At 52.4% G+C, this 25,408-nt stretch overlaps 8 protein-coding genes and 3 non-coding genes across 11 annotated transcripts; 7 read left to right on the top strand and 4 right to left on the bottom strand.

Moving 5' to 3' along the window:
- Positions 1-54: 54 nt before the first annotated feature.
- On the top strand, positions 55-3,854 carry QC764_603940 (uncharacterized protein; the record flags this gene model as incomplete). The annotated part of the gene is made up of 3 exons (XM_062948899.1): positions 55-258; positions 319-3,075; positions 3,140-3,854. The coding sequence occupies 3 exons, from the start codon at positions 55-57 to the stop codon at positions 3,242-3,244; spliced, it is 3,066 nt and encodes a 1,021-aa protein (XP_062797112.1). The 3' UTR covers positions 3,245-3,854.
- Positions 3,793-6,957, bottom strand: QC764_603950 (uncharacterized protein). Its single transcript, XM_062948900.1, has 3 exons — positions 5,862-6,957; positions 5,185-5,763; positions 3,793-5,130 (listed from the first exon to the last, which is right to left on the bottom strand). The coding sequence occupies exons 1-3, from the start codon at positions 5,952-5,954 to the stop codon at positions 4,138-4,140; spliced, it is 1,665 nt and encodes a 554-aa protein (XP_062797113.1). The 5' UTR covers positions 5,955-6,957; the 3' UTR covers positions 3,793-4,137.
- A 666-nt stretch (positions 6,958-7,623) lies between these two features.
- Positions 7,624-11,128, top strand: PPS1 (tyrosine/serine/threonine protein phosphatase pps1). Its single transcript, XM_062948901.1, has 2 exons — positions 7,624-9,966; positions 10,030-11,128. The coding sequence occupies exons 1-2, from the start codon at positions 8,157-8,159 to the stop codon at positions 10,320-10,322; spliced, it is 2,103 nt and encodes a 700-aa protein (XP_062797114.1). The 5' UTR covers positions 7,624-8,156; the 3' UTR covers positions 10,323-11,128.
- A 141-nt stretch (positions 11,129-11,269) lies between these two features.
- ATG18 (autophagy protein) lies at positions 11,270-13,527 on the bottom strand (the record flags this gene model as incomplete). Its single annotated transcript, XM_062948902.1, has 2 exons — positions 11,270-12,174; positions 12,227-13,527. 2 exons carry the CDS (start codon positions 13,525-13,527, stop codon positions 12,129-12,131), a joined length of 1,347 nt encoding a protein of 448 aa, XP_062797115.1. The 3' UTR covers positions 11,270-12,128.
- Positions 13,528-14,229: 702 nt separating this feature from the next.
- Positions 14,230-17,927, bottom strand: QC764_603980 (uncharacterized protein; the record flags this gene model as incomplete). Its single annotated transcript, XM_062948903.1, has 4 exons — positions 17,204-17,927; positions 16,809-17,142; positions 14,470-16,735; positions 14,230-14,397 (listed from the first exon to the last, which is right to left on the bottom strand). Exons 1-4 carry the CDS (start codon positions 17,367-17,369, stop codon positions 14,230-14,232), a joined length of 2,934 nt encoding a protein of 977 aa, XP_062797116.1. The 5' UTR covers positions 17,370-17,927.
- A 166-nt stretch (positions 17,928-18,093) lies between these two features.
- QC764_603990 (uncharacterized protein) lies at positions 18,094-19,589 on the top strand (the record flags this gene model as incomplete). Its single annotated transcript, XM_062948904.1, has 2 exons — positions 18,094-18,774; positions 18,834-19,589. Exons 1-2 carry the CDS (start codon positions 18,754-18,756, stop codon positions 19,587-19,589), a joined length of 777 nt encoding a protein of 258 aa, XP_062797117.1. The 5' UTR covers positions 18,094-18,753.
- A 374-nt stretch (positions 19,590-19,963) lies between these two features.
- Positions 19,964-21,125, top strand: QC764_604000 (uncharacterized protein; the record flags this gene model as incomplete). Its single annotated transcript, XM_062948905.1, has 2 exons — positions 19,964-20,209; positions 20,289-21,125. The coding sequence occupies 2 exons, from the start codon at positions 19,964-19,966 to the stop codon at positions 21,123-21,125; spliced, it is 1,083 nt and encodes a 360-aa protein (XP_062797118.1).
- Positions 21,126-21,140: 15 nt separating this feature from the next.
- ARC15 (arp2/3 complex subunit) lies at positions 21,141-22,370 on the bottom strand. Its single transcript, XM_062948906.1, has 2 exons — positions 21,565-22,370; positions 21,141-21,505 (listed from the first exon to the last, which is right to left on the bottom strand). Exons 1-2 carry the CDS (start codon positions 21,945-21,947, stop codon positions 21,256-21,258), a joined length of 633 nt encoding a protein of 210 aa, XP_062797119.1. The 5' UTR covers positions 21,948-22,370; the 3' UTR covers positions 21,141-21,255.
- A 240-nt stretch (positions 22,371-22,610) lies between these two features.
- Positions 22,611-22,697, top strand: QC764_0088870. Its single transcript has one exon. It is a non-coding gene; the product is annotated as a tRNA-Lys (tRNA).
- A 1,519-nt stretch (positions 22,698-24,216) lies between these two features.
- QC764_0088880 lies at positions 24,217-24,287 on the top strand. Its single transcript has one exon. It is a non-coding gene; the product is annotated as a tRNA-Gly (tRNA).
- Positions 24,288-24,739: 452 nt separating this feature from the next.
- QC764_0088890 lies at positions 24,740-24,830 on the top strand. The gene has a single exon. It is a non-coding gene; the product is annotated as a tRNA-Lys (tRNA).
- The last annotated feature ends 578 nt before the right edge of the window (positions 24,831-25,408 follow it).

Raw genomic sequence — 25,408 nt, forward strand, 5'->3', positions numbered from 1 at the left:
TACCCACGACTACAAACACGACGATCATAATACAAGTTTACACAAACGCACATAATGAACGGCGCCGAAACTAGGAGAGGCGGGTCTGGTGACGGAGGAGTAGGAGGAAGAGGGGAAGATGGCTACGGAGGCATGCCTGCACCTGCTGTACAACCACCATCGTTGTCAGACGTCGCACCGACGGCAAAGGCACTAGTCGACGGCTACAGGAATGAGATTCTTGGGGGAGTAGAGGGTGACAAGGCGAGAATTAGCCCAGTATGGCCTCCTCCCCTTTTCAGGCGTGAACATTGTTGGCTAATTATGGATTACATACAGCTAAACACAAACCAGCCGCAAACATCGCCTCTCGTCGATCTTAAAGACTCGATTCAGGTGCATCTCTTGACCGAAACGGCGTTATCGGACAGTAAAAGCTATGAAATCCTCTCGCAAGAGGAGGTTGACGGCCTCAAGAAACAGATTCAGTCACTGGGAATGCGCGTCGAACAGGCGAGGGCGAACCTGGCTATACAGTCCAAATACCGCGATGCAGCAGTTTCAATGGCCAAACTCTACTCGCCTGGCGGCAAAAGAAAGAGTCTGCTGGGTAACCGTATGAGTGACTCGGCCAAAGAAGCAGAGATGGAAAAGGCCACCAGTGAACGCCGTTGCGAGGAACTGGCTTCAGAGCTGTTTTACCTAGAAAAAGGCTTGATGGAGCCTCAGCGGCGTCTGCTCCAACACACTGCCGGCGTCCTGCAGCTAACCCATAGGGCGTCCTCGAAGAAGTCCGGACAGCCGCAGCTGCTTGGTCAGCCGATGAACGGCATGCCAGGAAGCCCCGAGAGTCTCTATACCTACACCAACACGAGGAACAGCATGGAGATCCCCAACGAGCAGCTCGATTTCAACAACAAAGATAAGGGCTTGTACCTGTCGCTCGAAACGGATGGGCCGCCAGCCACCCGTGCGCGTAAGAATACACTGGAGATTCCTATCAAGTCCCCTATCCGCGAGCAAAATGCCCAGCTGCGGGAACTACGTGAGGAGGTGGAGCGCTACAAAGAGGAGATTGCGCGCATGAAAGAGGAGAATGCGCAGCTCAAACGATCCGAAGAGCAGCTGAGCCAAGACTATGCCCACGCCGAGGCGGAAAAGACAAGACTGGAGGAGATGGAGGAGCAGCTCAGGGAGGAACATGCCAGGGTCATGGAAGAGAACTCTCGCATGAAGGACGAAACAATGCGCTCCAAGGACGAGAGCGGGTCGAGGCTGCAGGAGGTTGATTCACGAATGAAAGCGATTGAGCAGCAGATGGGGGCCCAAATGGACGCGCTGCAGGCGCAAACTTCGGAGCAACAGAAGGCCATCTCGATGACGGAATCTAGGCTCGAGGATTTGAACGACAAGCTCCGTGATCTGATCGTCGCATTCAACCCGGCCAAGAATGAAGAATTTGGTCGTCCGGACGCTGATAACCTCGAGGCGCAGCTTGACTATCTAGAAAATGGTCTCAACACGGCGATCACTGAGCAGCAGCAACAGGCTGCTAACTTGACCAAAACCGACAAGGTGGCAGCTGAAGCGGCCGCAGCATCCTCCGAGGCCGCCGCGTTGGCAACAACTCTTTCCAAGGTCGAATCCTCGTTTGGGCAAACTGAGGTCCGTCTGCAGAATTTGAACCGCCAAGTCTTGTTCATTCTTCAGCAGGCCAATGTTGACCAGGCACCACCGCCCGAGGGAGATCTCAATGTCCAGCTCAACTACTTGGAGGACTCGGTCGACAAGGTCAGTTCTGAGATTGGGAGAGTTGTTGAGGCCTCGATGGCCGGCTCGGCTAGCAAGCGTGATCTCGAGCAAGTCGATGCTGTGCTCATGGGTCTGTGGGAGATCATCCAGACTGGTTATGCCGAGATTGCTCAGCAAAAGGCAGCACGCAGACAAGCCCGTGCCCTGGGCCAAGGCACCCCAGACGATGACGAGGATTTGTCAAGCAACGAGTTTGAAGGCGACACGAACGAACCGTACTCCCTGCCGGCATTCTCTGCGAAGGTTCAATGGCTCTATGCGCAAGCGACTGGTCTCCGAGAGCAAAAGTACATCCTTCAACGGCAGATCAAGCAACAGCGTGAGCTCAACAACCGTAGCGAATCTGAAAAAGACCAGGAGCTTCAAGCCAAGAAGGAGGAGTTGGAGAAGACCCATATGCTCCTCGACGACAGCGAGCGTGCCGCCCAAGAAGCCCAAGAAAAGCTCCAAAAGGTCCTTGTCGACCTCGACTCCATGCAGAAAGCCAGCGCCGCCAACGAAACGGCCTCTGCCTCCTCGGTCAAGGTTGTTCAGGAACAGCTCAAGGAGCGCAACGCCCAGGTGTCTGCTCTCGAGTCAGAGTACAGTGCCATTCAGACACGTCTCGCCACCGTGGAGTCCAATATGTCGTCTGTTCAGAACCAGCTTATCCAAGCCAACGAGTCCCGTGTTGCTGCCGAGGGTGAGGTGGCTGCTCTCAAGTCCAAACTGGCTGCCGCAAGCGAAGCCTCTGCCAACGCGGGCAAAGAGGTTGAGAAGCTGCAGGCCGATCTGAAGCAGAAGGACGAGGAGCTCGAGGCGATGAACATGATGGTGATTGAACTTAAGACGGAGATGACCATCGCCAAGGCCGAGCTCGACGGTGCCTATGGTTCGCGTAAGCAGCGGGCGGCGGAGGCGGCCAAGTTTTCCAACACTGCTGAGACAGCTGAGCTCAACGCCCAGGTGGTCAAGCTGCGGTCTGAGTTGGAAGCTGCCTTGCGTGATCTGGAGGACATCACCAAAGAGAGCATCAATTCTGAAAAGGAGAAGCTGGATTTGGAGAGCCAGTTGGACGATGCTGTGGCTGTGAAGGCGAGGTTGGAGCAAGAGGTCAAGGTGTTGAGGGATAGGCTGGACAAGGTAAAGGAGGAGTTGGATAAGGAGCGGTTGAGGCCACCCAACTCGCCTGTGCCAGGTGCCGGAGCGGGTGCCGGAGCTGGAAGAGCCGGGGCTACCATGTTGAGCGAGCAGTTCCGGGCTACTATGAAGGAGGAGAGGAGGAAGTTCCAGGAAGAGTTACGGGTATGCTTTCATCCCCCTTTCCCTTACTTCAGTTGAGACATCTAATACTAACCAACAAAAACAGGAGGAGCAATCTAGACGTCGCAAGCTCGAGGACGAGCTCAGGGCACTAAAACGGGGCACCACCGCCAGCGTCGGGAGTCGCGGGGGGCTTCTCAGTCCCAGGTGACAACCAGCAGTCGAGTTGGTTGGCAAAGGCGTGATCAAGTCCGCGGCTGAGTCCGTGGGCGAGTTTGTGACGGATGTGGTGGACGACGTGAGCGAGTTTGTGACCGACTTGACTGATAAATAGATGGAATGGACAACCTTCTACCTTGGGGGAAAACACAATAAAAAACAAGGGAAATCAATTTTGGCTAGGCTACTACTGGATGACAGGGTGGGCAGCCTACATGATATGGATTGAGGGGATCGATGTTGGAAATTACACAATCAGGGGTTCTTGTATAAAACTAGTTGTATTAATCTTCTTGTTGGTGGCGGGATTTGAGGAGCATTATCGATTCTGGGTATGAAGGGCGAGAAAAAGACAGACACTGGGCAGCAGGCTTTACAATTGGCTATGCTTGCTTTTATATTCTTGGATTATGCTTGATGTTTGGAAGCAGCTGTATGTAGAAATCAAAGGGGGAAGGGCTAACATTATACCATTTCGTCAAGGCGAGCAAAGTTCTCAGTTTCAATTTAGGGAATAAAGATGGACGGAAGGGTACTACTTTCAGTGATGTCTTTACCCTTTGCTTCAGACGTGATGAATCTTTTGGTGTCTAGTCTCCGCAGTCATTAATCATCCTTCATCACTTCGCAGTCCCCTTGATCTTTCATATTAGGATCTCGTATCAGAATCTATATGTAATTTTGATCCCATAATTCTACCCACTCGCCATGCATGCTTTCAAATCTGCTATGCTCAACGTTCGTCCTGAACATCTGAACCAGACACGGGGAATAAAGCCAGACAATCACCCCCTGATCTGTGACTGCCCTCGTCATATACACAAGAAGAAAAATCAAAAAGCTCCCCTTGGATTCCACTCATTTAAACCACATACAATCCACATCTTAGTAACCTAGGGCCTTGAACTCCTCCTCCACTTGTTGCCTGACGACATCTCGTACAGCCTTCCAATCGTTCGCCACATCACTGACTCTCTTCTCCTTCTTGTCCAGCCCAACGAACTCGGGTGGGAGGACATTCTCCTGGAAGTTAAACTCTGGCTCCTCCTTGAGCGCCAGCTCAACCGCGCCCGCAAACTTGGCCGGATGGGCTGTTGAGAGAGAGATGATGTGCTTTGCGGCACCTTCTTCCGCAAGAGCGCGCTTTTGTGTCCTTCTCGCAGCCTCCACGCCGACTGCCGTGTGGGGGTCAAGAACATAGCCAACTTCCTTGTAGAGGGCCTTGATGGTGTCGAGTGTCTCCTGGTCGCTGACCCTTTCACTCTCAAAGTTCTTGCGCGCAGCTTCAAGAACGTCCTTGTATACCGGCCCGAAACCACCCTTGTTCTTGAGGTCAGACAGCCAAGAAGAAACTTCCTGACCAGCCTGCTTCTTGTTCCACTCATCGTCCATCCCAGCGCTGGAGGCAAACTGATACGCCAAGAACCATAGCAGACGCTCAAAGTTGGAAGACACCAGGATATCCATGGCGGGAGAAAGAGTTTCCTTCACGCCATCCTCGTGGGCCTTGACACCGTCCTGCTCAAGACCGCCTTCAGCCTTGGAGCCGTAGGTGGGCTTCTTCTCGTAACGACCAGTCTTGAAAAAGCGGTCGAGAATATCGTTCTCGTTGGTGGCAATAACGAGCTTGTCGACGGGGAGACCCATACGAAGGGCGAAGTAACCAGCGAGAATGTCGCCAAAGTTTCCGGAAGGAACAGCGAAGCGGACCTTGTCGCCGAGCTTGAAGGTAGAGGGTTGCTGGCGGAGGAGGGAGAAATAGGCGTGGAAGTAGTAGACAGTTTGGGCGAGAATACGAGCCCAGTTGATGCTGTTGACGGCGCCGAGCTTGTGGGTCGAGTTGATCTCAGGGTCGGCAAAAAGAGCTTTGACGATGTCCTGTTTTCAGTCTGTAAGCATTTGAACTATAGACGGGAACACATCACAGCTCACCTGGCAGTTGTCAAAGTTGCCAGTGACAGCCAGATTATGAACATTGGCGTCCAGCACCGTGGTCATCTGCTGCTCCTGGACGGGGCTCACGCGCCCCTTGGGGTGGAGCATGAAAACCGAGACGTCCTTCTTGCCCCTGAGACCGTAAATGGCAGCCGAGCCAGTATCACCGCTCGTGGCACCCACCACGGTCAAGTGGTATCTGTCACGGCCGGTCTTTCCCTCGTTTCTGCGCACCAAGAAATACTCGAAGAGGTTTCCGAGGAACTGGAGGGCCACATCCTTGAAAGCAAAGGTTGGGCCGTGGAAAAGCTCGAGAAGATGAACCTCACCTTGGAGGTTCACCAGTGGTGTGACTTCGTCGGCACGGAAGGTTGCGTAACTCCTGTTGATAATTTCCTTGAGGTCCTCCGAGGGGATTTCGGAGGGGGAGACGAAAAGGGAGATGATGTTGAAGGCGAGGTCGGTAAAGGAAAGATCCTTCCAGGATTCCCAGTTCTCGGCGGAGGGAATGGCTTCGGGAATGTAAAGACCACCGTCGGAGGCAAGGCCCTTGAGGACGACCTCTTCAAAGGAGAACTGAGGGGGACGACATGGTCAGCGTCTGACAGGGGAGGGCTAACGTGAATTCGTGATTCTGCCACAACAAAAAAAAACAAGAGCAATGGGAGACATACGCCGCTGTCTTCACCACGGGTGCTCAGGTAGCGCTGCGACGCAGTGTGAGTCTGGTCGGCAGAAGCGCCATTGGCAACGACACCGTTGGACATGCTGGGACGGCGATACGGGGAGCGCTTGTAGAAACGACGATGAAAGATGACGGTTGGTTGCCGGGTAGTGGGCAGGACACACACACAGCTACAAGTCAACTGTATACAACAAGCAGTTGGAAAGAAAGGGTCGAGTCACAGCAGTCAGAGACACTTTGGCTCGAACGCCGAGCATCGGAAAGAGGGGCAAAAAGTCGCCAGCAAAATTTTGCCCCGCAGCGGTCTGCGTGATGCGGGGCATTGCTTCAACTTCCCCAGACGGCATCCATGGCTCCCGCCAGCTCTGGTAAGCGCACCTGTCAAAAGTCAATGGCTGCATTTTGCTGCATAGGTATCCAATGTTTCTTATCAGTTTAGAAACCGCCTCAAACCATCCCTTACTCGCAGTGTGTCGAGCTGGGAGTTGGGATGGTCCATCCGATGTCTTCTCATCTGGTCTACGACTGCTGAAATCTGATATCCATGACGAACTCTCAACTCAGCTAAATCACCTGTGTGACTGGCAGTGAACGCTCTAGCGGCGTGGCCGGGGGAATATGCAGTGCCTTCCGGGCCGGTAGAACGGGCAGCTGACTGGCTGTAACGGCGTCATAACCCGGAAATGTGTCGACGGATCAACCGCCCTGGCCGGGGGGCCGCTGGTCAGTACCCCTGGCCTGGAACATGGTTTGGGTTCCAACACTGAGCATCAGACTGCACTGAAAGGCCCTCGATGGCTGTGCAGTTCATGACAATAATAAATCCCCTACGCAGTAAGGGACAATTTCCGGTTTTTAGGCTCAGGCTACGGAGTATGATGCCTGCAGGTGGCCTCGTCTAGGTAGGTAGGTTGTCACCTAGCGCTTGAGCATGCAGAAGGATTGGCAGCTGTAGATGGAATTGGGTGATTTCCAACGCTAACGTGTGTCGTGATGGTCGGCTGCATTCGCTGAAGGGTTGCCTGTATGTTTAAGTGGTCACCTGAAATACCAAAATCGCCGGTAGATGCCGCACCACAGGCGTGTTGCATAGTGGACATCTCGAAGTGGGTGGGGCCGTCGTGGCAGCAATTGGCTAGACCCTTGCTGCACTCCAGGGCGGGGAGTGGGGTCTGTCTGGCAGAATACCGTCATGCAGCAACCAATCAAATTCTAGATTATCTTAAAATCTGCCCCGCCTTCTGGCAGATGTTCCCGCCTCTCTCTCGTGGACGGGGGGTTGCTTCTCCGCAAAATCGACAGATGCTGTGGATCTCGTCCCCTCTATCCAGACGTCCCATCGTGCTGGGTGCTGCTGGGTGTTTCGAGACAGTCAACCTTTTGAGATAATGTCGTTCCACCGTTGGATTCCCGCCTGTCGCCAAGAGCATTTTCATGGGCAGTGAGCCGTTCCGACAGGAAGGGACCTCAGCTTGTTAGCCCCGGCCGAGCTCATAGCTTTGGGCGAGGCCTGTTCTTTCTTGACAGGCTCTTATCTGGTTAGTGTATTTAGCAGCGGGGAGACCTGGGGAGGCCGATCTTCAAGATCATCTCGATCAAACAGACGTCAATTGAGCTCCCTAGCAAAGGCCGAGCAAGTGGTGGATAGAGTACATTGTGCAACCAGTGTTAAAGTTGTCCCACGGAAGAGCAAACGCTGTCCTAGCATCCCCATCCCATCCCGCCCCGTCATTCTGTCTGTAACCCCTCAACCACATCGACGCCCGTGTCGCGCCCCCCTCCTCCTTCTTTTTCTTCGCCGGCCGATCATCTTAAAGCTGGTCTAGAGCTTTTCTTTGTCCCCCATTTCCCCAGTGACCTGGTTCCTACTATCTACTACCTACCTCATTACCCGCAGCCAGTCGCCATTCCTGGGTTGCCAACTGACGCCATTGCCGTCCCACGGCTGTCTTATCTGCCGCTCAGCACCTGCAGCGAGACTGTGATTCATTGGCAGACGACACAATTCCATTGCCCTTTTAAAACAGGGATCACCGATAAGGCTGCTGCTCTTCCCCTCCACCCCCCCTCGTCTTTGCCATCTCCATCCTTCATTTGAATCTGCTTCCACCGCGAGCATTGGGGCGTCAACTTCAACAGGACGTCTTGCGCTCATCTGATTAGCCTATCGCTGCTGTGGGTGTTTGTGCCAGCCAACCCACATTCCCCGATTCGTTTGTTGAGAAGCTCAAGACGGCTTCAAAGACGGTCTCGTGTCCCTCAAGGACAGAAAAGAGCCAGAGCTATGATGGCGACAATTGCCCTTTCTCGGCCGATTGCACCCCATCGCAACTCATCCAGCATAGGCTCTTTGACATCGACCATCACGCTCGATACTTCACAATGCCCGGCCCCCGTGCCGAACAAGCACATCCCCGTGTGTCCCCCCGGTCCCGTCCCGCAACAGGAGCCCACAACCCCACCACCGTCCCCCGGTAAGGAAGCCGACGCGCTCCACCAGTCCCTCTTATTCCCACCCACAGATTATGTGCGGCTCGACTCGGATCGTTCATGCCTCTACAAGATCGATGCTGCGGGAGTGGCAGCGGCTCTGGATTATCTGGCTCGTCAACCGCTGCCCGACCCCTCACAGGTCTTCCCTTGGTTACACGGGCTTCATCCCAACAATCAGATCCAGCTTGCTTTCTTCATCGCCCGCAAGCGTTCTCTGAGGAAGACGCCTGGTTGTCTGCGTGGCATCACCATCGTCAAAGCCGATGGCGATCTCAACGTCTCCCGTCTCAAGGGGGCTATCGCGCCTCACGAGTTTCTTCAGCTCGGAAATGCCACGGCCGAGTTTCTTGAGGCAGATCCCCGGGAGGGCTTCTCTGTACGCAACTTTCAGATTCAAGCTGCCAAGGCAGCCATGACCTCTGATATCATCGTCTATGGCGATGATGAGCTCTCTGTTCGCAAGTTAGGATTCGATATAGCCGGTGCACAGCAACGATGGCGTGAGAAACAAGAAGCCCATCGGAATCCTATTCCCCATTACAACACATTTGTCTGTGTCAGCCCGTTTGGCGAGTTTGAGGAACTATATCCCGAGATTGTGGCCGTCAACTCGTCCGGCCAGCTCACGGGTCAAGTTCTCGACTTCTTCCATCAAGAACGGAGGGAGATGTATGAGATGACCCGTGCGTCTGAGATATCACACAACGTCTGGCTGGGCCCAACCCCAGATCAGGGGTCTGACGAGGAGCTCTGTTATGACGTTTTGATTGAGTGCAACGATCTGGGTCGTCTCAACCCCGGAGCCTTGCAAACCATCGCCGAGGGTACCAATGAACCGGACCAGCATCTTTCGGAAGCCACCCAGACCTTCCTGGAGTTTCCATCTTCGGGCAGTATACTAGCTCCCACCTGGTCGCACGCCGAAGCAGACGGCATCCTCGATACGTGCAAATGGATCTGGCATCTTGCCCACGGCACCCTCCCTTCTGCCTTCTCAGCCAGTTCCAAGTTCGATCATGAAGATTCCGATGGTGATATCGACATGCTCACCTCTGCCCCATCCACACCCAACAAGCCCAGGAGAATCCTGATTCACTGCGCAGACGGGTACACCGAGTCAACCATGCTCGGGCTCGCGTATTATTCCTTTGCCACCTTCCTTCCCATCCCGGAAGCCTGGCTAGCCCTTCACACAACCCAGCAGCGCAACTTCTTCGCCTACCCCTCTGACGTAGCCCTCCTCACCGCCATCGCCCCCCGCCTGTTGCAGGAATCCCCCCTATTTACCATCCAGAACCGTACCTTGAGTGATATCACGAGTCTCATTCGCAACGAACCAAAGTGGTTCGCTGGGTTCGACGGCTCCTTTCCCTCCAGGATCCTAGATTACATGTACCTAGGAAACCTCGGCCACGCCAACAACCCGGACTTGCTCAAGTCCCTCGGCATCGGTCAGATCCTCTCAGTTGGTGAGCTGGCCATGTGGCGTGACGGTGAGCTCGAGCAATGGGGGGAGGAGAACACGTGTGTGGTTCAAGGGGTGCAAGACAACGGAATAGACCCCCTAACAGACGAGTTTGAACGGTGTCTAGAGTTTATTGGTAAGTTCCCATTTGGTTGTTTTTTTCCATCGCCAAAAATCAAACTAACGAACCCCGCCACAGAACGAGGACGCCGAAACGGCACCGCCACGCTCGTCCACTGCCGCGTGGGCGTCTCCCGCTCGGCAACAATCTGCATCGCGGAGGTTATGAGATCCCTCCGGATGAGCTTCCCCCGGGCGTACTGCTTCGTCAGGGCGAGGAGGCTCAACGTCATCATCCAGCCTCACCTGCGGTTCGGTTACGAGCTGCTCAAGTGGGAGGAGCAGAACCAAGGGGAGGGCTTCAAGAGGGAGCTGGAGTGGCCCGAGCTTGCGAGAGAGATTGCCTTGATGAATCGACCTTATGCTCGGTAGAAAAACACAAGAAGGAACACATGAGCACAATTCTCCCGCCTGGTTTGCGGGAGTGGTGGTGAACCCATATGATGGGAACGGTTTGGATATTTGAAGTTAAAATTGGAGAGAGGGAAAAGTAAACCCAAAAAAAATGGGGGGACAGGTGATCACCGAAGGAGGAGACAATACCCTGGGTTTTTTTTTGGTTTGGAAGTCGAGGCTGGGGACAACCTCCTGAGTTGTGCAAATGCGTCGATTAAGTTTGGGTGTGGGTGTTTCTGGGTACGTTGTTGGATTATGTCTCGGGTTCTGTCTTTGGGTTCGGCTTGACACGATCTATTGTGCTATTTTTCTTTCGGTGCCTTGGTTGATTTCGGAGCGTTTCCGGTATGGACTGAGGCTTTTCTCAGAGGCTTTGCTCACAGACAACGTTGGTTCACGGACGGGTGGACTGGAGCGTCGTTTATTTTTTGCCATTCTTGTGCAAACTATCTTTACTTTTTGGGTTATCTCATGACGACTGGATGCAACACGACAACGGCAACAGCAGCACACGATGATGGCTTTTCTTTTTTTCTTTTTTTCTTTTTCTAGTTCTGCAACCTTTTCTTATGAATATTGCAATCTCATTTGGGCAACAGGCAAGTAAGCAGAGCGTTCGAGTTTGCGGATTGGAAATGATTTGCTTTGGACCATGTAGGATTGAATAGGGTACCCGACATGAAATCTGGCCTCGGGCAGACGTGTTGTTTCCAGATGACATATTTATTCTGCTTATCAATGTTTATTCAGCTCAGACTTTAATATCTTGCCTTCATCCTGTGACAACACCCTCCACTGGTCAAGAGGGCAAATCTTGCACGGTTGAATGATGCCTCTTAGGCCTCTCTCTATCCCTCCTGTTGGCCGTCGCTGAACAGCTTCATCGAGACGGGCATGGGTATTCAAAAGAAGTTCAGGGAGTTTATGGAAGCAGGCATTAAAGAGATTTGATTACGCTATTCCGATATCCATAAACTCCAAACGCTATGCACATGTTCCCCATCAAGTTACTCAAACCACTCAGCAAAATTACCAGTCACAACCTGAAATAAAATCACGCTCACCACCCAGTTCCCCCTTCTTTGTCTTGACCGGCGCCTCGATCAACTTGCCATCTGGGCTAAACGCTTTATCTTCACCTTCGTCTTCGGCAAGGTACCGATCGTCATCTTTATTCCTTTTACCCCCCGTACGCTGTGCTCTTGGTAAGACCTCTCTTGCGCGGCCTTTTCCTTTTCCCTCTCCTTCATCTCGACTGCTACCACCAGTACCACCAAAAAAATCCTCTTCAACTTGAAGAGGCTCTTCGTCTTCGTCAGGGCGGGGATGCGTCGAGCCAAGAGGCATCCCAGGAAGTGAAGGATCACCTGGTGGCAACGGTGTTTCCAAAGCCTGCATGAGCTTTGCAATGTGATCCTTCACCATATAACCTGTAACATCCTTGCCAGAATTGTTCAACGCCGGAACTACGAGTTCCTCGTCCTCCGAGATGTTTATCACATAATCATGTTGGGGATTGTAATCGGTATACAAAAATCCCATAACATCATCGCTGGGCCCTCCTTTTCTCTGCAAGCCCGCGGCCTTCTTCACTGCCCCTTCCACCGTCTTTTTTACACCCTTGACCGTAACATCTGGAACCATGTCGGCTAAACCGTGTGCAGCGCCCGTCATACTCTCTGGGACCACTCTTTCCAGAGCTTTCTTCAACTTCGCCTTCCGTCTCACCTTTTCGAATGACTCGTGCTTGCCGGCAATGGCCTCGGTGTTCTCGGTGACTTCCTATGCGTTATATGAGGCGTCCAGCTTATCATCCGCCTCAACGACACTATTTGGAAAGTTAGAGGTCAGTGGGATGTGATTGAAGAGGAAAAACATACGAGAACTGCTTCACCAAGTACCCCTCCCCTCCCTTTTCCATGTCAATGTTGTACACATAGAAGATACCATCGCTTGTCACTACCATGACCTGAGGCGAACTGCTACTCATGGCCACAACACTGCGGATGGGTCCGCCCCCGCCAGCCGGTGCTCCTTGCAGTACCGTGCTGGTTGGTTTAGGAATCTTGATGCTTGCGAAATCACGCTCGGGTTCGAACATCTCAGACACGGCGGCTGGTAGATAAGCCCCCACTGCTCCGACCACGCCACGCCCGACAATTTGAGATGACCGCCTGATCATATTGCCAAACATGCCGCTGTTCCGCAGAGCTTTGCTTCCTTCGCTACTGGGCTGGCTCGCGGTACTGCCATACTCTTCCGCCCCACTGCTTCGCCGAGAGTCGTCGTCGCTGTTGGGAACATAGTCGGCACTGTTAATACTGGCAGACCGGGCAAAGCGGTTACGCCTAGGTGATGTTGCTTCGGCGCCTTCTTGAGAATTGTTGGTCAGTTTGTAGATGTGGACAGTGTTGGAGACGGACGAAACACAGAGGATGGTTGAGCTGAGGTTGAAAGACATGCTGTATATGGTCGAAGGAGTGGTACCCCTCCGGAACTGATACAGCCTCTGACCACTGGGAATCGCAAACACGCGGATAATGGTGCTCTTTTCTGACGCCGTCGCAAGGAGAGTGCCGTCGTTATTCAGAGCGATGCAGCACAGCGGCGACCGGTGAGCCTCGATTAGATTGATAGAGACCTGCTTCACCGTATCATATATGAGTACCTCGCCGCTGGTAGTCGGAACATAACTGGACAGGGGGGGGGCATGCGATGGCCGTCTCTCGCCTGTGTCCTCTCGCTGTTTGGGAAGCGGATAGGCTATGTAGCATCTCTCGGACGAGGGAGACAGGGCGCAAATAGCGTTTGGATTCGGCGAGGTGTTTATTGTTTGCAAAAGTGTCATGTTAGAAATGTCGTAAAGATAGATCTCCTCTTCCAACACCACGGCCAGCCGTTTTCGATTTAGCCGCACGGCAAGGATGGCGTTGGGGAAGGTGAGTTCGCAAATGACCGAGGCCCGCTTAGTGTTCTGGATCACCAGATGGCGGGGTGAAAGAACCAGGGCAACGAGCGAGGTCGAGAAGAGCATCTCGATTATGGAGACATTCCCGTCATCGCTGTTGAAGATCTTGGAAAAGGGGTCTGTATGGTAGATGCGGAAGCCCTTGGAGGTGCCGACAGCCAGACAGCTGTGGTCCTGGTTGAACGTGACGAAGTTCAGGGCGCCGCCCGACATGATGGGCGAGCGGTGTTCAACGGGGGACTTGGGGTCTCGAGAAAAGGGGTTGCGGTGGACGTTGGTTGGAGCTGTTGTGTGCTAGCGAATGCCGATAGTGTGCTCGTATGGCTACGTAGCTAAGAGACTCAGTTAATATGGCCAGTGTGTTCAAAGCATGTTGAGAGCAGAGGTGAAAAGAAGGCGTGGTTCGAAGCTTGTTGGACAAACGTCTGGCCTGGTCCGATGTGGGAGTGGCAGGGGAGCTGCTGCCTTTGGCTTTCCCATGGCTGCGATAAGATGAAGGAGCTCGGGCCAGCCGATCGTCATTGCGGGGCAGAGGGGTCATGCTTGCCTTCCATCCAGCCCCCTGTGCTTGCTTTTTTGGGCACCTGCCACTGTCTGCCCGCCCAGGTTTGGGAAGGTGATCAGCTGTCCCTGGGGAAGCCGCAGAGAACGAGCCAGCCATCAAGGTTCCTGCCCCCAACGCACAAGTAGATAGGATCATGGCCATCAGCATTTACCAACTTTCTCGGATATATACATTAACTAGAGCCCCAAAATGTCCTCCTTGCACTCAATAAAAACCAAAACCAAAACGGCAGGCGTGCAAATGGGTATGTGCCTTGCTTGCTATGCATGAGAAGTATACGTGATCTGGTCTGCCCCATGAATCACCCAACCCAATACTCCCCATTACCACCCAAACCCCCCTCTCCTCGTTCAACGAACCATTATATTCCTAAATGAATCTGAGATGTCGCTCACGGTTTGCGGTGGCCCGTGTCTCTCCTGCACCGTTGACAGGCCCTGCGCAAGCCTGCCCTCCATAAGCTTCAGGATCACAGGCGGTACGCTGTCATCAGTAGCCCTGATCGTAAGGCGAATCATCTGTCGTGTATCTGTTAGCACCGTGTTCCAGCCCTTGGTGGATGTGTCAGGCCGAGACAAGAGAAAACATACCTGTGTTCCGTAGTTGGGCTCCAGTCTGAGCAGGCAGCCAATCTTCCCACCCTCGCTCGTGTGCACAACGCTGGCACCCACAAAATTCTTGGTATTGGGGTCGACATTGTTCAGCACCCCCCACCTGAAACCCTTGATGACATCTCGAATGAAGCCGTCGGTAAGTTCCCTTTGCTGGTCCTTGGCAGTAGTTGTCAACCCAAACACCTGTTGTGCCTCACGAGGGGCCCCGCCGATTTGCTTCCACCTCTTGAAGAAATCCTCAGCAGTCAGTTCGGCAGGATCCATGAACTTGTGGAGAGTGACAGGAAGCTTGAGGGTAAGAGCCTGCAACGCACCGGCCAGGTAGCTGATCCGGATTGTTGGGCTCTTTTCGAAAACCTTCTTGGCTTCAAACATAATGACCTGCTGGGCCTGAGCACCCCGTGCAATCGTCGTGTCGGGAAGGCCCTTGACGTCCCATGTCAGATTGGTCTTTTCTGACGTGTCCAAATCAAGCGTCGTGGTGAACGATCCAACAAGAGCCGGAGTCTTGTTTGTAAAGTACAAAATCAGGCAAGCCATCTGACCGCGGTACTCGGACCGCACGCCAACCTGGAGCTGGCCATCCTCGTAAAGAACGCCATCTGGCTTGAGAAGAAGCCGGTTGAAGCCCTTCTCCCAGTTGGGTGACAAATGAGCGGCACTGGCGAGATTGGGTATTGACTTTGCCTCTGCCGGGCCAATATTGTTCATGTCAAGACCTAAGAGATCGCCGGCCGCACCCCCGTTTGGCTTGGTACCGGCGTTGGTGAACGTCCTTCTAAGACTTCCATTCTTGGCCAGCGTGAGCTCAGCGGCGTCCGAGTTGGCGTCCTTTCCTCCCACGATCCACGTCCTCTTATCGCTTGTGTTCGCATGCTTCCGGTGTAGCCTGGAAAGCAAAGCCGACTCGCGTTCTGGGAACGGTGGCATCTCATCACAAACAGTGCGGAGAAGATCGTCGGTCGGCATACTTGCCAGTGTCAAATATTCGCAAGCTCTTTGCTGCAGTTCAGGGTCAAGCGTGTGGCTGTAGACGTTGAAGACGTTGACGAGCTGTGGCTTGATCTCGGGGAACAGATTCACGTATTTTACAAAACACGACAGAATCATGCCACGAGTCCCTGGTGCGCAGGCGGGGAGCTTGCTCTGCAATGCAATAAACTGCTCGATCGGACTGCAGCCCTTCTCTTCAGCAATCAAATGACCAAACTCTCCGAGGATGTAGGCCCCAATCTTGACCAATGTCTCGTGACAGTGATCTTGTTTGCAGTATTGAAGAATGTTTTGGGCAGCGTATACTTGCAGCTCCTCGTTGTTGGTGATAATTTGGATGACACGCTGCCATACCTCATCACTGACATGATCTCCTGCCATGGCGATGAGACGCAGGGAGATGTCTACATACCACTGGACATCGGTGGCATACTTTTCCGTCAGAATGGCGATTTTCAGCACCATCTCTTCTCGAATTGCAAAATCGGCGTTTTGAAGGTAGTGAAGAAGCTCGCCCACGATTGGTCGTGCATTTGTGTGATCGCACATGCTATAGAGGAGATCAAGGCCCTTTCGTCGAACGCTGATGTCTCTGTCCTTGAGCGATCCCAAAATCACCTCCTGGTGTTGCTTGATGGGACCAAGTGTGGTATCAGATCGAGCGGCCAAGTGCGTCATAGCCTCAAGACCTAGATACCGAACATTTGTCTCCCTCGACTGGATAAATCGCCCCAGTCTCTGAGATATCTGCTTCATGAGAGCGTGTTCAGTATCGAGGTGGATGATGAGGTTGATGGCTTCGAAGAGAACAGCATTTTGCGCATTGTTTTGCTGTACATTTTTGTTCGTTTCCAAGGCGAGGTCCAATATCCTTTGAAGGGACTGCCGGATCATCTCCCGAACGTGACTGTCCTCGGAAGGTGGGAAATACTGCAGGAGTCGCAAGAGCTTGATCTGGAGCCAGGGACAAGGCACCTTGTAGTACAGATAGTCTGAGGCGTACTCCCCGTCGATAAGGATCCGTTTCAGGCGGGCGGCGGCCTTGGCATATGCGCCCTTGTACTGCTCGAGGTCGTCCTGGGCCAAAGCCATGACCAATGAGGTAACGGATAATGCCACGCCAAAATCCGGGTCATCCATAAGATGTATTATCCTCTCTGCCCATTGAGGCTGGACGATGCCAGGATTTTTTCGGTACAAGCGGAGCAGGGTAAGCGCCGCCTTCTTTTTGACAAAAGATTTCGAGGTGCTACGTACATGTTAGCGAGATAATAACGAGACGTAGATGTGCGCAGGAGTACAACCCCCTGCCTGATACGTACGGTGAGATCAGTAACCTGTGTACCTCTCCGCTAAGGGCCTCGCCCATCTCCCGACCACCTACGTTTGCAATGGCGTGCAGTGCAAGGCAGTTGAACAGTTCGTTGTGGTCCATCAGATCTTTCCGAATACTGTTCACCACCAGGTGTAATAGCTCGTGCTGCTCGTGCAAGAACAAGGTCATTGCCAAATACCCAATCTGCTTCTCCGAGTACTTTGTTGCCGAGATGAGATTGACTGCCTCGAGGTGTCCAAAATCGACGTTCCAGCCCAGAATGTAGATGTACAGAAGCTTGCAAACATATTTCTTTTTGTGATACCCGCTCAGATTACCATCTGCCAGCCATGTCAGTGTGGGCTTATAGAATACATGTGATCGGAAAGAGGGGTCGCAAACCTTTGAACTTTTGCCTGATATTGGCCAGTTCCTTGTTGATTCTCTTCTCTTCCAATTCTCGAGCACGCGCATTGCGCAAGTCGGCAATGAACTGCACTAGTCCTCGCATATTGGCATTGCTGCTGCTGGATCGGCCCAGAAAGCCCGTGGGGCCTGAAGACGCCATTTTGTGATATCCTCAACTCTGTTCTGCTCTTGTGTGATGCAAGCTAAGCTGGGCGTAATGTCTGCAACAAAATGCAGTGTAGTGTGGTAATGCCGTCAAGGCCTGGTAATCCCCCCAGCTTTCAATATCCCCGTCACGCGACTAGTCTAGACGAAGGGCTCAAGTATAAGCGAAATCGACAAAGAAAGTCGAGGTTTCGGAGGCTGGATTTCAAAGACAGCGGAGCAGGGAAGCAGCAACAGTGTGGTTTCTGGCTGGTCGAGTTCGAGCGCGCTTCGAATCGATCGAAAGCTAACGGGAATCGGCCGGCTGCATCTCAGAGCCCCAAATGCCCAAGGCTGGGTGTACGAGAACTGATACGTGTGGTGTTGACAACGATATCGTGTATATCGTTAAAATTCCGACGGTCGACGATGCTGGCTACAGGGCTGGCTCACAATGCGTCGCCTCGAGGTAGTCGTCGGGATGCGGTCGGGTCGGCTCAGGGGGGTTGCTGTGGAATTGGAGGGTCTGGAAAAAGATGGAGCATTGTCGCATTGGCGCAGCTGCTCTGATCCCTGTCCATGCTCGAACGCGAGATGTGGACGGCGCGCTCAAGACTTGGTCATGGCCAAGTGTACAGTCAGGTGATACAGCACGTGAGTAAACCAGCACAGACCAATTCACTTTCCCAGATGAGGTGAAACTGTCCCAGACGGACAGATTTGTCAACGAACTGGGCATCGTTGTACACTCTTTTCATCTGGTCCTTATTCTTACATTTCTACATTACTTATCTTCCCCGCGCATAGGTCCGCTCGGTCGAGGCCCAATGAGACCGCAAGGGCACAAACTTGATACCTGGTACCCTCGAGGCTGGCTCAGTGTCTAGAGAGAGAGAGTAAAACGACCGCTACCAAGGGATCATATTACGAGTCAATAGTATCTTTTGCACTCTCTACTACAAGTCCACAGCCTACCTATTGCCCGTTCGGCATTGGCATCATAAATGATAAAGCTGACCTGACAGGTCCTCATCATGCGCGCTGGCGCGGCTGAGGGCGCTTAATCGAAACCACTACTGCACACTATGCTTTGTTAGTTAGAAGACGCGAGTCCCTAATCTGGCATGGTCCAACCGACAATGCAGGAGAGAGGCACAGTTGCGGCGGTAATGCTACCTACCCAACCACATCTCAGGATCCGATGCTGATTGGCCTGCTCGGTTCTTTTCTTGACTGATCATGCCAAAAAACATCTTGCTAAAGGTCCACACCGGCCGCGTCGGGATAGAAGATAGCACAAGTTCCTTCAGGCTTTTTATCCTTCCCTTCCCTTCTCCACCGATCCTCCTTCCTTTCTCTCCGTAGATTACAAGTTGGGGCTTCACCAGTCACTCGCCATCATGGAACAGGACCCTAGAAGTGTCAGTACCGTTGCCATATATTACCAACTAGACAGTGCCTACCTAACACCACCTTGCAGTATCCCGTAGCTATTCTTCCAGGGGGGGATGCTCCTGAGGTCCACCAACACCAAACCCAAGCATATTTCAAGTCATACGAACAGCAGCAGCCATACTACCAAAATCAGTACCCGCAGTCCCACACCATTCTCGGCGCTGAGGACCCCGTCGAGCCCAAGGAAAAGAGGATATGTGGTGTTCGACTGAGCATTCTCTTCTTCGTCACCACGGGACTACTGTTCCTTGTCATTGCGGCGCTAGCTTTGGTTGGAGGTTTACTGGGAAGCAAGATCTCCTCGCTCGAGACATCGTACCCAGCACTCGCCAGTAATGTCGCCGCGATAGCCGGAGGGAGCACAAGTGGCGGGAACGACCAGATTGCACCCATCGACGACAATACCAACACCGGTACCGAAACACCGCCGCCATCACAAACAAGCAGTGCGCCGGTATCTTACTCGACCAATGTCGTTGTTGATGGCTACCGCTATGTTGGCTGCTATTACGACGACACCCAGCGCCTGCTGATTGACCAGCCGGCAAAGGGGAACAGCTCCATGACGAACCTTATGTGCTCTCGCATCTGCGCGGGCTTCAAATACTTCGGTACTGAGATTGGCATCGATTGCTACTGTGGCAACAGAATAGAGGAGCGCACTCCTAGTGCCAAAGCAAACGAGTGGGATTGCAGCGTCAAGTGCCCAGGCAACAATAGGGGGAGGAAAGAAGTGTGTGGCGGCGATTGGTCGATTAGTATCTGGGAAAAGACAGGCTAGTCCAGGCCGTGCCTGACTGAAATTATGATTGTTGGTATTAACGGGCATGCGAGCGAGGAGTTGGAGGTTCATTTCTTGATTTATCTTGACACATGTATAATTATTTAAAGCATTGGATGCCTTATATGGAGGACATATTATACGATCATAGTTGTGAATATCTATTGGACCTAAAGTCTGAAGGAACTACATACATAGAGAATGGGTGCCGGTTATTGTTCGTCACACGCCAAGCCTAAAGAAGGTAGCTTCCCACAATTAACCGCCGTCCATGACGTTTTGGCGCCTCCAATGTCAGTCCTCGGATTGTAAACCTCACTTTTTTGCTTCCTCAAGATGCGACGCCATAGCCATTGCGCATTCACCCAGAAAGAATGCGGCTGACTCCTTTCTCCCCAACAGCCCTTCGCAGGCCACTGTCATCCCGCCTAGTCCCAAAAATCCCACACCAAAAAAGACCCTACGCCTTCCAGACCTCTGGCATCCCCACCTCCTTCCAGGTCTTCAACAACCGCACAAAATGGCTCCAGCGCGAGCGCGCCGCCTCCAACGCTGAAGCCAGCCGACAGGCCGACTATCTGAAAGATGAAGTCGCCATGCGCGTGGCCGAACGGCTCTTGGTATTCCCTACCCTCACGACACCTTAAATCTCACTTCATGTTCCATTTATCTATTAACCACCTACCCACCCACCCCCAGGACGTAAAACGAACCTTTCCCTTGACTCTCGATTTCGGAGCCTACACCAACTCCCTCGCCCGCGCGCTCACAAACCCCAACCCTGACCCCTCCCAGCCCGACGCGGACATCCCACCCCTGGCCACCAAAATCGGCAAGCTCGTCGCTGCCGACTCGAGCCAAAAGGCTCTCTTCCGGGACGCGGAGCTCGAGTTCAACAAGGAAATCAACATGGAGCGTGTTGTCTTGCCGTACGAGGAGGGCCCCTTGCCGTGGGAGAACAACACGTTTGACATGGTGCTGTCAAGCCTGTCCATGCACTGGATCAATGATCTCCCTGGTGTATTGGGGCAGATCAACCGGATTCTCAAGCCGGATGCCCCGTTTATTGGGGCCATGCTGGGGGGTGATACGCTTTTTGAGCTGAGGACTTCGTTGCAGCTGGCGGAGCAGGAAAGGAGGGGCGGGATTGGCGTTCATGTGTCGCCGTTGGCAGATGTCAAGGATGTTGGGGGGTTGCTGGGGAAGGCAGGGTTCAAGATGTTGACGGTGGATGTGGAGGACATTGTGGTGGAATACCCTGATACTTTTGCGTTGATGGAGGACCTCCAGGCCATGGGAGAGGGCAATGCAGTGTTGGGGAGGGAGGTGGGTGCAATTGGAAAGGATGTTCTGCTTGCAGCGGAGGGGATATATAGGGAACTTCATGGAAGCAAGGTCGAGGACGGGACTGTGAGGCTACCGGCGACATTCAGGGTGATACATATGATTGGGTGGAAAGAAGGAGGGGATCAACCAAAGCCGTTGCCGAGGGGCAGTGGAGAGATCAATCTAAGGGATGTGTTGGGGACAAAATAGATGTCGACTCAACATCGTCGTCAATGTCATTGCATTTTGGCCTGTCGCTCATGAAAACGCCTTGTAAAAATATTCCTCACACTGTTCTATCCGCCTGTTTCCTGGAATTCGCATGTACAATGCAAATGTCTTATACCCTCCGGAAATCAGTCATGACTCTCCCAATGCACCCCAGCCCGGCCACATCCACCACCTTCTCATGCCAACTAAGCAAGACGCTCATGGCGGCGCCGGTGGAATCTCCGGATGTTATCCCGGACCTGTTGCCAATCTGAGTGAACCCCGTTGCCTGGGGCGTCATCAACTTGGTTGGTGTTCTCGGGCCGTTGCCGGTGTGCTGGCTGGAGATACCGCTCGACGTGGCCGCCATACCCTTGTACCTATTCACATCATGTCAGCATGTGCCTCGCCCCCTTTTTTTGCGCCAACAATAACTGACAAGTACTTCATCAACACGTCCAAGCTCTCGCTACCCCTATCATCATTGTAGATCTTTTGCAAAAGAGGCGTCATCTCGTTCACCTTGATCCTTTGCAGCACCTCGATGACGGTCTGCAGATGCGTTTCCTTGGCCAGATCAGGAGCATTGTAGATTGGATTCTCGAGAGCCGACCGCAGCGCGCCCTCGGCATCGCCCGCTTGGAGGAGCTGGCGGATCTGAGACTGGAGGTTGCGGGCGTCTTGGTCGGAGAATTCGGGCTGGGGAGGGTGGAGGGTGGAGAGAGGGAAGTTTTGGGAGGAGTCGGGGTCGAGGGCATCGATATTGATGGTGCGCCAGGCATCTGTGAGCGAGGACTCCGTGTGTTGTTGGATAATAGACATTGTAAGGCTATTTCTCTGTGGTTATACGATTTGTGCGGTTTTGTATATGGTGAAATTGAGATCGTGGCACTGTCGGTTGGAAGTGGTGATGTTGAGAAATAGTGTTGGTTGATAGCTCCGTGTGGAACTGGATTGCTGGACAGCTTGACGTTGCGCATGCAGCTTGCGTTGACGAGGCAGGGAGACAGGTTCAGGCAAGCTGCGCCCTGCCCCGCACTGGTCCGACGGTGAGCTTACGGCCCCACCTCAGGGCTCCACTGCCGGTTTCTGGATGGAGGCCAGTGCTCTGCGGGGAGGACTCGAGGTTTAAACAGACTTTATGTTAATCAATAGTTTACAATCTTTACTTCGCTTCTTCAAATCACTTTTGAGCATACCAAGCTCTAAGACAAGAAATATTTGAAGCTCACGGCATCCTTTTCCCTCAAACCTTACTGGTTTTCGTGCTTTCATACACAAACAGCGCCAACCCTGAAAAATGCTCCCTTGGCTCCGGATCCCTGGTTCAACTATTCAAGGTATTGCCCAGTAAGTGTAAGTGCCCACACACACCTCCCAGAAACCCGCACCCACCCACACACAACAAGAAAAATCTCTTCCCTCACATTAACCCTTCTCCCACCACTGAATCTAATAACGAAGCATGGTTGATCGTTAGCCACTGCCCGGCTAGCTCAATCGGTAGAGCGTGAGACTCTTAAGGAGTACTCCGATATCTCAAGGTTGTGGGTTCGACCCCCACGTCGGGCTCAATTCCCGTCGAAACGACACTTAAGACCGTGTTATTTTTTGTATTTTTTTGACTTTTGTTGCTCTTCATCTTGCTGTTGATGGCATCTCGCTCTCACCATTAGTGCAGGGTGTTAGTGGATGGACAATATGCCTAATATCAACCTGAATTAGGAGAGTAGTGTATTCCACTCACCATGAAGCAAGACTTCACCGCCTTATCTTTTGATATGACTACTACTAGAAATACTACCTGTCTGGTTCGTGAGCAACATAGGGGGTATTCTTTCTTTCTTTACGAACATAGCTTGACCGTTACAGACCCTCGTCTATACCTCGATTAGCCAAACTACTTAGATATTGTAGGCCTTGAAAACCACATTAGACTTACAACGACAAGAACGAGTGGGCCATATTTCCCAGGTTCTCAAGAAACCACATCTGGTGTACTGAGTCGGCTCCTGCAATCCTCCTTGTCTTCATTTCTGCAGTCCTCGCGTTTCTCATCGTCGTCGTTCGCCCGGTCTTCGGGATGTATTGCATCCTCGTCCCAGGTAGAATAACTCTCCTCACCAACGTCGTCCTCGATAAGATCCTCTATCCCACTTGTACCTTGCTGCCAAGCGTGATGTTTTTCCAGAGGGCTTGACCTCGTGGGCGAGATCTCTATCGATGGGAGGATATCAGAGAGAATTTCTTGAGGATCACGCTTCCTAGCTGTGTTTTGAGAGCCATCTTCTCCGGACAAATCGAGAGGGTCTCCCTCAGAGTCAGATATTTCAGACTTTTCCCGCTTCCTATGATCCCGTCCCCATACAATCAGCAAAGCCTGATTATTAGCGTACCGTCAAGAGCGCTGACCTCGGGGTAGATGAATAGGCCCTGCCATTATGTGCCGGCCAAATGTTGGATTCCTTTCCCAACCTCGGAGGCTCAGGCTCTAGCTTGGTCCGTTTCCGTTTTAGAAGTAAAGAGGAACTTGGGGCGGTTGACGCTTCGCGGAACAGGTGGTGGCCATGTTTCTTGGAGATATATGGGCACAAAGCCTAGGCGAGATGCCCACAGCTCGCAGTTCTAAAGGTTGAAGAGGGTGCGTGTTGACCTTCTCCCCGCCATATGCAATAGTGAGATGCCGGGTTTGGAAAGAGCCAGCGTTCATGTACCCACACAAGTCATGTACTGCGTAGGTAGGTTCCTTCCTCTCGATCGTCGAAAGCACTGTCGCACTTTCCTGTCCTTGAGCAACCAGCCCCTGCTGTCTAGGTCCTCAACATTCTGCGGAAGGAACCAGAGCATCTAGGACAATGTTCCTGGCCGCTTGGGAACAGCACGTGCGAACATCCGCCCACGGGATGTTATTTAACGTTCCTTGCCACAAGTATTCATTATCAGTCGGGCAGACATGCTGCGAGGAAAGAATTCTGTTCTATAGCATCTCGTAGATTGCCATGGAAACATCAAAACGAGAAAAGAACTGGGCAAAAAATGTATCACCAGTCAGATAGACTGAAAATCTGGTCAAAAGACAAGTCTTTTCTTATGCATCAGCCGTGAATCGAACACGGGGCCCATCGATGGCAACGATGGATTTTACCACTAAACCACTGATGCTTTTTAGGATTATTACATGTTGAGGAGTGGACCTTGTACCTCAATTTGCAGCTTGTACCCACCCGCGATGGTGTTTCGAGTCAGACATCATGAGAAAAGGTATGGATATCATTCCCCAACCTAGAGCTCATCAAGCGAGAGGGTTGTATGCATACATGCCTGAAGTTCAGCTACAATAATAAATTTTATATACCAGTGTATTCTTCTTCTTAGACACCTTAACCACTCACCTTACACCTCTTAGGTTCCAATCACTAGCTACCTTTATCTAGCTGAAAAATGCACATTTAACAAAAGATAAGACCGATAACCTCAACCCAGCTATATGTCATAGAGAAAACCCGAACACAACGCCAGTCAGGTGGCCACCAAGCCCACAAAACCTAAACAACAAAAAGACATCATGACTGGCCTAATGAGAAAAAGAGATCAAATTGCATCGACGGGAATTGAGCCCGACGTGGGGGTCGAACCCACAACCTTGAGATATCGGAGTACTCTGTACATAAGAGTCTCACGCTCTACCGATTGAGCTAGCCGGGCAAGGTTATACCCATTATTTATGTGTAGTTTAGGGCGTTGTGTCTTGTGGAGGTTGATAAGAGGTGTTCCCTGGGGGCGAGCAGCACCACTGACTCGGGCTTGAGATTGGAAACAAGCTGGCAACCCTTGGGTTTGCGAGGAAGCCTGTGTTCGAAAGGTTGGTCCTGTGGGAAGCTTGAGCTTGGAGTTGAACTTGACCTATGAGCTTTTGGGATATGTTGTGACCATGTGCCTGAACATGTGCGAGCCTGAGGATATTCCCCCATGTAGGCAGTTTGAGCCAAGATGATCTAGGTCAACCTAACAGCTTGCCACTCAAAATTTTGCCCAAGTTAAAGATGAGTTTATTCTCAAAACGTGAGCTTTGTCAGTCCCAGGCTCTGCCCACTATGGCCTGGATCTGGCTCTATTAAAATGATTATAATACCAGAGAGGATGATTCTATCTTGTAGTTGTTTTAATGACTGGCCAAAGGACTGCAGTTTGGAACTCTGTTTGTAACTGTACAAGCTATTGTACTATAGGCAGAATGCGTGAAAGACACAACTACCAATATATCCTCAAAGCCATACCTCTCT

This window comes from Podospora pseudoanserina, chromosome 6, assembly GCF_035222485.1.
Source record: "Podospora pseudoanserina strain CBS 124.78 chromosome 6, whole genome shotgun sequence".
NCBI lineage: Eukaryota > Fungi > Ascomycota > Sordariomycetes > Sordariales > Podosporaceae > Podospora > Podospora pseudoanserina.